Here is a 9893-nt window from a genome sequence, read left to right as displayed (position 1 = left end):
TTCATGCCAAGTTAAAAAGTACCACCAAGTTGCAACTTCATGCAGCAAGCCTGCTTCCTCTTTGCCCTGCTCGTTTTGGGCTCTTCAGATCTTGTGCAAATTCCTCAAAAACCAGTCACTCAGATGCCTCCACATCACACTAACAGATTCAGCTCCAAGCTATGTATCACTTTTTCAGTTCAGCTTTATTCTTCTTATTTTTAATATACAGAATTTTACATGAAAGTCTTATGAATGTATTCAAACTATCTTATAGTAAATGTTTTTAAATATTGGCGACTTTTGTTGTCAGGGTATAATCAAATTAAATAATACTTTCATTAATATACTTTTTAATCATAAGTCCACTCTAACAGTCATACAGTTTGGTCAGGGCAAGCAACTCAAATTTAACTTTAATTTACATTTAGTATCATATGTTCAGTTGAACTCAATTAGTTTTCTTGTTTAAACTATCAAGATGCACTGTTTAACAGAGCGTAGATTTACAATTTATTTACTTGTAAGAATCAAGGAGGAATTTATCCTCTCTTGTAAGAATCTAAGAGAATAGAATTTTACATTCTATTCAGTGGAATTGAAAACTGTTAATCATAGCTATTTGTAAAGTCTCTTCTAAGTGACAACATTTCTTACTGTAAATTGGTATACACTTGATAAATTGTGCATGCACATTGACCTTGTAACAAGGAAAATGTTGTTAATGTAAGCCTTTGAAGTTCTGTAAACAATTAAGAAAATTCCCATCTGCAAAATGGGACAAGGCTTTTAGAGCCCAGTTGAATAGGAAAAGTCATTCTGACTAGTCTTGCATTGAAAAAGAGTGATTATGAGGTTTGACTGTACAACTAGTCTTTCTTCAAATGATCAAAAAGCCTGGTTGCATTTCCACTCAATTGACAATCAATTTAAATTAGTCATGACCAAACTCTGTAACAAGATCAGCCTTTTGTTGCACTGATAAATGAAATAAACCCTATCAACAGTTATTGTATAAAGATGTTGAAGGAAAAAAAAACTATGATAAAAAGATTTAGAAAACAAAACCTATGATATGGCTTGACGCAAGCTGCTACATTGTCATTCTTGTGTAGGATTCTACCTACATCTCTTATTGCTTCACATCTACAAACTGAACATAAAATTCAATATATTTTAAGTAGACCCACAAAAATGCCTATTCAAATAGAATTCTTATTTACAATAATTGGAAGTACACTTTACATATTTGAGCCCTCTCTCTGCCACAAAACTGCATTAAAATTCTTCCTCTTTTGTGAGCAACCAAGTTTAAATATTAAATAGACATTTTCATTACCTTTGTTTCTGTCAAAAATACAGCTACATACATGGGACACTGCAGTCACACATGCAAAAGGAAACCTCAGTTGATCGTGAATGAATGGTACTCCTACTGTAAAAACTGATTTCATTGGAATGGCTACTCACTATACATGAAGCAAATAATTAATTTGGGTGAACTTCTCTGCTGAGAACCTAACAAAACTATCACTCAATAATAATTCTTTAAACTGTCCTCTGCTAGAGACTCATCTAATGATCAACATGTCAACTATATGAACAGTTGGCCCAACTCCTAGCAAAATAGTCCTTTAGCACAAATCTTTGGTCGCACGACGACTTTTTCAGAAATTAAGGTTTCGAAACATCCATGGCAATGTTGCACTTGTATACCAATACTAGTACAATCTCATACTTGGAAAGCTACCTCAAGGTTGGATTTCCTAGAACTGACTGAGATAACATGACTACATTGTATCCTAGTTGACTGTTATGTTTGAATCTGTTAAAAAATTAATATCTGAATTACATTCATAGGAGCCTATTAAGTTCAGAATTCAGTATGTTATAAACATGTAACTTCTAATGACTTCAAAACATTATTTTGTGAATAGCTTATGAGAATAGTAAAGCATATCAGCCACAAGGTTTATCTTGATATGACACCAAATTCTCATATCTAAATTAAAAAGAAATGTAATAAAGTTGGAGGGAAGAATTTCTCAATGGATCTTGGGAGTTAAATGGTTGACATCTCTTATCTCAGTATCAATTAGTTATTCGTATGTTCTATTCAATATTTTATGTTCTCCCAGTCTTCCTCTTGAACTCTTCCAATTCTTTCAGATAGGAGAGTGGTGGCCAGCGATGTTCCAGGATGTGCCTTCGATTGTCACCCTTAATGAGATCAAAATCATCACAGGCTTCAAAGTCGGGGTAGTTTGTTGTGATCACGTACAAGCACCACCTTGCCAACTGAGGAGCATTATGAGCCTAACAAAGCAAAGGAAATGTGGATTAATCATAGCCACTTACAAATATATGGGTGATGCCAGGGCTCAGCAGTAGACCTGCTGGGCTTTGGAAGAAAAGTCTGGGTAACCATGGAGAAAGAGGCAAATTGTTAATAGAAGAAAAAGAGGGAATGTGAGCAAAAGTCTATGACAATGTTGACAATGTTCACTTCAACTCCAGACGATGAAAATGAAGTTATAAAAACTCTAAAACTTATTACTACATGAAGTCTGACATGAGTTGCCAAATCAACCCCTTTGATGACTAAGATTTCTTCTAGTTACCTGGATGACCAAAACAGTCACAACTTGGAGTAGTGGTTGATGTGAGCAGCAACTTATTCAATCATTCATTGAAAAATCATCCTTCAATTCATTAATAATCACTTTTCAAAGTTAGATCAAAGGTCACTGACACTATTACAGACAAAAAAATGTAATTCAAAAAGAAAGCCTACCTGTCCAGTGAGAAGCAAGTTAATGATGTCGTTACACTTCGCAGATGTCATTCGTTTCTTCTTAATCTCCACCCCAATTCTATCTATAATAGCATTTTCACAGACTGAAATAAGCTGCGGCAGGCAAAACCTGTCAGCAAGCACCAGAAGTTCCCTGAAGTCACCGACAGACATGTCAGTAGGTAATGTATCAGTGTACAAATGCACCAGTAGTGCCATGAAACTCTTCCCTGTTGTTACCTTGATGGTCACCTGTTGTAGCAAAAACCACAAATGAATAACTTGGTGTAAAAATTGATGTACTAGTAGTATTTACTTGAATGAACAACCCAGGTGCCTATTAAAAATTTTGGCATCACTGAGGGGTGCTTATTGCAAGGAGGGTGCTTCAACATGGGGGCACCTATTATTTTCCTGTACTTATTTCACAGTAGTTAAAACTTAACAAGTTATAGAGTGGAAAATAGAAACAGTTTTTCCTTATATCCCTACTATCTAAGAAAGTTAGGGAAGAGGGGGGAGGAGATTATTCAACAGTGGCCCTAGTTTGTAGGCACTTATTTGGGAGAAGGCCCTCATCTAAGGAAGTATGGTCTGCAGAAATAAGTTCACAAAATCTAGTTGGCTACTGTCTTTTTTTTCCCCACAAATTGCTAGATTAGGCTTCAAGCAACCATAACATTAAAGAAAGCTGTTTTTTTTGTCATATCACGAACATGGGACAAAGAAAAAATTCTGAGTCCCCATGAGGAATCGAACCTCTTCTGAACCACAGAGACTTAAACCATAATATTGTTTACCTATAAAAGCCCTTATCAAAAGCCCCCAAGTCTTAACCCTTAAACTCTCACAAAGGACTAACATGCAGCTACTTCCTGTAATATCCATGTCTAATTCAGCAAACAGGTAACAAGAATAATCAAAGTTATTAGTTAGAAGTTGCTATCTTGATCTTACACAAAATTCTTGTAACAAGTTTACAAGGAAATTTGAAGCAGCTAGAGGGGAGAATTATCAATCAGATCTTGGGATTTAAAGTGTTAACTTTAAAGAAGATTATTATATAAGATTAAAATGAAAACATGGGCAAAACATTTCAAATCAGGCATACCTCAAGGCTATCACGTTCACTGAACCCACCACCAAACATGGCTGCCATGACCTCAGACCTTGCCATCAACACAGCTCTGTGAGCATAAAATATGGTATTCTTCACATGAAAAATGACATCAGAAAAGTGTGGCTTGTTGACAAAGTTCTCCTTTACAATTTTGCTTCTTTCCTCATGAAGAATAGCGACCATGCTTGGAATAAGGTAGCTCTCCCCATTTGTTATATTCTCACAGATTTGCCCCAGCCAAGGAATATGCAACCTGTGAGATAGACTCATGACTTTGGTTAACAGTGCCTCATCAGTATCAGAAGAAATGTTTGGTGAACCCGTATAGAGAAACTCTAGAACATGCTGAAAAGCTCTGCCTGAAACACTGTTATTGAAATGTAAGCAATTCTTTGGTCTTCCTGTTTTAGACTTTCTCTCCAAGTTTGGTGAAGGAGACAAGCTTTGGTGATTTGAAACTGAATTGGGAAGGTTTGTAGACAAGTGAAGCATGTCTTTTGCACTGCTCTTTTTTCCAGTGTTTGGCCTGCTTTCCTTGGCAGTAAGACACAAACAGGAATCAGTATTACTAAGCAATCTACTCAGTTCAACTTCTTCACCATTGTTCAAAAAGAAATCGCGGAAGACTGTAGAACCTACACTGAGGATAATTTTATGTGCACCAAGTGGGTGATTGTTTGAATTGAACAGGAGTTTGATATCTGAATTCCCTGATTCATCTCTGTACATCTTCTTCATATCATCAGTGAATGTGGAAGGAAGAACTTTCACTTGTGGCATTGGATCTAGTTTGTGATGAAAAGAAAAGTTGATTATTTCAAAAGCCTAATTAATCAAACAGACAACAGAGCACAAAAAGTGCCTCACAATCTATTTATTTAATTGCATTAGACATGCTTGCCCAGTTCAGCTTTAAAGCTGGTTTAAATGGAGTCATGTATAAAAAATAACAAGGCTAGACCACAACAGCAGGAGCTAGATTCCCTTCTCTTTTTGAGATGTGTGTGCCTGAGTCCTTTAACATCCCTTGCAAACCAGTACAGAGAAGTTGCAACTTATGTTGCTCAAAAACAGGTAAACAAGTAAATAAAAAGATGATTTGGCATTGAATGGGGTTAAGGATGTTGGATGCAGTCAATAAAACTATGCATGGAAGCTATTGATACAATCTTCAACATTAAAGTAGAGGGACATTATGACACATTTCTAAAATGGTGGATAAGGAAACAAGAGTCATGGATGCAGCACTTGATAAATTGCAAAATAACAAACAAAAGAAAAAGCTACATGTCCTTTGTTCAAATGACGAGAATTTTAATCTCAACATTGAGTAAACCATTTCACTCATATTGTCCAAATGTCAATTCTCAGTCCTGCATATCTTGCAATTTTAGGTCTGAGAATTTGAAGTTACATTGTAAATCCAATAATCTCTCCTGCCTGATATTCTCTTTCTGTTCATCATCTCATTCTCCTTACAATGTATCAATACTGTAAGGAGACATTACTTTCTGGCCTTTTTTTAAGAGTGGAAGGGGTTATAAAATTAATAAAAAAGAGTAATGCTGCTGTTTTTCTACAGACCTGGTGGAGATAACACAGGTGGTTCTGGCCCATGTCGCAAGACTTTTGGTGTCTTTCCCCGCCACTGGAAAACTTTAAAATTCAACTTGATCTTTGGGGGATTTTGGTTCTGAATGGCCAAACCCACTGCTGTATGGATCACATTGTGTACACCATCTCCTGTGTCTGCACTGCTTTCACAGTAACAGGTACCCAATCTCTCTGCAAGTTCATGCCCCTTTGTAATTGTAATCATGCCATCAGGAGAATTGCTGAGGACAGAAGAAACAAAGTGTGAATAGAGTATACACCAACTCTATCAGACAAGTGTTCTCCTTTACAACCTTTACTGCCTGTAGTACCTTTAATTACTGCCTAAAATTGCATAGAACCTCTAAAAATTTAACAGATGAAAGGATTGCCCAACCATTTTGAAAAGTTATTATACCTGTTATGCATAGAACAAGGGAGAAAACTGCTCTGCCTTAAATAATTCACAAAAAAGGGTAATAAAAACTGTATTATTTAATAATCAGCATTCCAGACTGTGACCAGCTGATATTTGTGAAAATGATATCCAGGCTATTCAAATTTAACAAAAACATCAGCAGCTGACTTAGGAATCCTGTTAAAGGACTGTGACAAACACAAATAACCTACTGTGGATAACAGAATGAGTTTTCAAAGCAACTTGAATTGTACTGGGAAAAAAAGCCACTTGAAATTTTGAGCCAGATTTAACTAACTGGAAGAGATAAGAAACATATAGACCTCTTTTAGAAATAGAATGCTAAATGTCAATAGTATGTTACTCAATCAACAAAACATAGGATAACTAGTGTTGCTGCTAAAAGAATAAATTTACATTTTCAATATTTTTAAATGTGAACTAGATTTTTGTTTAAGAAGATTGCAAATTCAAATTGATCACCAACAAAAAATTTTCATGTTATGCAATTAAACTTTTTATTGTCTTTCCTGAGGTTACATTGGCTATGAAAGCCCCAATCTAAGAAGAAGCCAACCAGGTGATAGGAACCTCTTTTTATTCTATTAGGGTGATGACAGTTTTTTTTTTTTAGCTTCACATATAGTCATAACAAACTTTCACATTAGCAAAAATTCGCGTGTAAACAGAAAGTTAGTGACACTCAAAATTTACCTAAGTACTTATCTCATCTTCTACTGCAATCTCAAATTAAAAGATTTAAATAAATATCCAATTTGCCAAAGTGTGTCTGTCCTTTGTTTAGTAATGTGTGCAAGAAATGTGCTGTTTATTTCAAAGAGCTGTTACATAACCCAAAGTTTTTCGGCCATGTCATAAAATTTAAGTACACACTGCTAAGAAGCCTTTATACACTGATCTCAATTTGAAAACAAAACAACAGTACCAAAACATTGAAACCATAAAACAATGGAATAAATAAACACAATATCCTGCAGGTATGTGATGCAGCTCTTGTGCGGTAGGGTCATCCTTCAACTGAGTAAATACATAAACCTGATGGTGTCCATTACAAGATCTTTAATTGTATCGAAAATTGGCCAAAAAGTGGTGAGAACTATTTTCATGTCCTTGTTTTGAGAGTGTAGAACATCTAGTGGTTACAAAAATTTCTTTTTTTTTGGTTAGCAATGTAAGTAAAAAAAAAAAGAAATTCCAATTCCTCCTAATTGAGGTCCTAACTAAGGCCAGCGAGGTTCACTAGGAAAGCTTCAAGTGAAGATGCCTACAGATTTGCATTGCATGATAAAAAGCTTACATGTGTTGCACACTAAAGGAATCCAACACTTTCAGCTGCCATGTTTTCACAATTCTGCTTTCGTACATTTTTCACTAGTTCATAAAATATGGAGATCGAACAATTAATTGCAAACAACAACAGTTGTGGACAGCTGGTGAATGGGAATTTTATAGCCCTTCCAAACAACTTGTCTGAAACAATGAAAAAATTTCCGCTTGTCTTGAACCTACGTAAATCCTACGTCAACATACAGCTAGACAGGAACAATATAGCATAGGAAATTCCCTAAAATGAAAATGAAGACAAATGAAATGTCGCCTTAAACTTCGTGTTTGCCCCTCAATAACACGGTCTAAAATGATTATATCGCAAATTTCCCCGCTTAATCTATCAGCTTAACGGAGCTATAATCAGAGATATACCTGAAGATCGAACAAGTCGTTATGCTTCATATATTTCGTAGTTACAATTAATGGTTTCTGTGTCAATAAACGGCGCGGGATATTTATTGAAGCATATATATACTACGCTATAGACAGCCGAAATATTTCTTTATTAAAATGAGCCTGAAGTAAATTGAACTTATAAACTTATGAGCTTGTGTTTTTTATCTTTAAAAATGAACCTTAGTGAAAAAATAAACGGTTTCCAACGTTTCAACGGAAGGGAGTTTTATGAAACAAAGCGGAATAATTTAATCTCAGCTTCGGGCCAACACTAATGACGTAGCGTGAGTAAAAACACGCTTTTGCCCACTAAATTAACTTGAAACAAAGAAAATGAAAGTATAAAGTCTAGTCTGTAAGAAAATCAGATTCTCATACATGAAAAACCGTAAAAATAATTTCGAGACTAGAAGCGTAATGATTTAAACCTGACAGCTGTTGAGCAGAGAAGTTGGGCTTCTTTGTAACAGGCTTTAGAGTGTGGTTGCATGGTTGTTAAATGTACCATAATGCAAAAGCATTATACAAATTACAAATTCTTACCATGTTTTGCGCAAATCTGTTTTGTTTCCAACGACGAGGATTGGAGTGGAGGGCATGTAATGCTTCAATTCAGGCACCCAGACGGTAGAGACGTTTTGGAAAGAGCTAGGATTCGAGATGTCGAAAAACACGAGAAATACATCAGTCTCCTCGTATTCCATGGGTCGAAATTTTAGGTAATCAGCTCCACAAATTGTGTCCCAGAAAGTTAGTACATAGCTTACTCGGTCCACAGTCATGTTCGTGAAGAAAGGATCTTGCACAGAAGGTAAAACCCGTTCCCGTCCTGGAAATAACGGTATATCATCTTCCGAAGGAAAGTTCTCTTTGTACCAACGAATGAGAAAGGAGGTCTTTCCAACTCCGCCGTCCCCTACTACTTTAACTTTCAACCGACGCATACTTTACCCTCTCGTTACAATTTAAGAACAAACAGGCTACTGTTAGAGGAAAAGTACCGCGAAGGACGTTTCCACCACGAAGCCGTATAATGCAAAATACAGGTGAAGGAATCTTTAGAAATGTTCTTTTAAAGAGAGCTACCCATTTCAGATTCAGGCTTCCTCGACCAGTAAGAATTCAGCCAATCAACGACGTTGTTCTATTTCCCACAGTAAACCTTCTGTTCTTCGATAATTACTTCTCAACACGCATAAACAAAAGATCACGAAATAATAGGACGAAATGAAAACAAAAGCCCACGGATATTTAGTCCGTTGCCTCTCCTAATCCCTGAAGCTATCAGGTTCAAAATGTTATTTGAACTATATCATGTCAAGTCATATAGCAAAAGTGGCGGTAAAACCGTAAATAATTTCGTTTCCAACCCACATTCGCGTACTCCGAGTGCTTTTTTCCATTAAGTAAGAGCAAAAAAAAATAATGGACCATTGTTTTGTATTATTGGGAAAAATTATCGAAAACAATTTCACAAATTTCATGGAAATGGCTTTTAAAGCGGAAATTCAATTCAGTTCTACTTTTTCCGCAAATGTAAAAGAGCCCATTGATGTTTTCGTATTGTCTGGAGATATACTTCTCTTCACGCACATAAGAGACAACGAAAAAAATAACTTCAAAGGATTATAAACATTCTAGAACTGCTCTTTTTTGCCATCGTTGTCGTTAAACTTATCAACCGACCCTTTGAATTTGTTTAATTCATCCATGTTCCTTGGGGAGAGCCTGAGACCACTGCCAGCTGCTATACTCAATACAGGTGCAAGTGATTTCGCAATACTTGAGTAAAAACTTTTTTAAAAACATCTTTTTAATTCCAACATCACTCTGAAGAGACGCATTTATGAGACTTGATGTAACTTATATGTCGCAACCGTAATAAGTAAAAGAAATCATCACTTTAATTCCAACATGCCTCAAGAGATGCATTTATGAGACGTGGTGTAACTAATATGTCGCAACCGTAAGCAGTAAAAAAATCATTTGTGGGAATGGTTGGGGCGGAACACGAGGTTCACCCATAGGAGGGGGGAAACGAATGGGAGGTAAGGGGGGGGTTCGTTTTAGAACTGTATTCGGATCATGTGTCTCCCGAGAAAAGACGAACAAGTAAGTTCGAAAAGTAAGTTTTAAAAGCAACCACTTTTCTATTACGGCTGAACGTTTCAGTTCTTTAATGTTAATCAGAGCGACAGGATGGGAAAACCCGGAACAGCTGGGGGCCATGGAAACGGATATGA

The 9893-nt window shown here is 36.1% G+C and overlaps 1 protein-coding gene across 1 annotated transcript; it reads right to left on the bottom strand.

Annotated features, from left to right (window-relative positions):
- Positions 1 to 166: 166 nt before the first annotated feature.
- On the bottom strand, positions 167 to 8946 carry LOC113675864 (rho-related protein racA). Its single transcript, XM_027192464.2, has 5 exons — positions 8194 to 8946; positions 5478 to 5728; positions 3885 to 4678; positions 2774 to 3025; positions 167 to 2295 (listed from the first exon to the last, which is right to left on the bottom strand). Exons 1-5 carry the CDS (start codon positions 8592 to 8594, stop codon positions 2104 to 2106), a joined length of 1890 nt encoding a protein of 629 aa, XP_027048265.2. The 5' UTR covers positions 8595 to 8946; the 3' UTR covers positions 167 to 2103.
- Between the last annotated feature and the right edge of the window lie 947 nt (positions 8947 to 9893).

The sequence above is a fragment of the Pocillopora damicornis genome, chromosome 9, assembly GCF_964200805.1.
Source record: "Pocillopora damicornis chromosome 9, jaPocDami1.2, whole genome shotgun sequence".
Lineage (NCBI taxonomy): Eukaryota > Metazoa > Cnidaria > Anthozoa > Scleractinia > Pocilloporidae > Pocillopora > Pocillopora damicornis.
The sequence above is the reverse complement of the archived record's forward strand: the minus strand, read 5'-3'. Positions and strand labels throughout refer to the sequence as shown.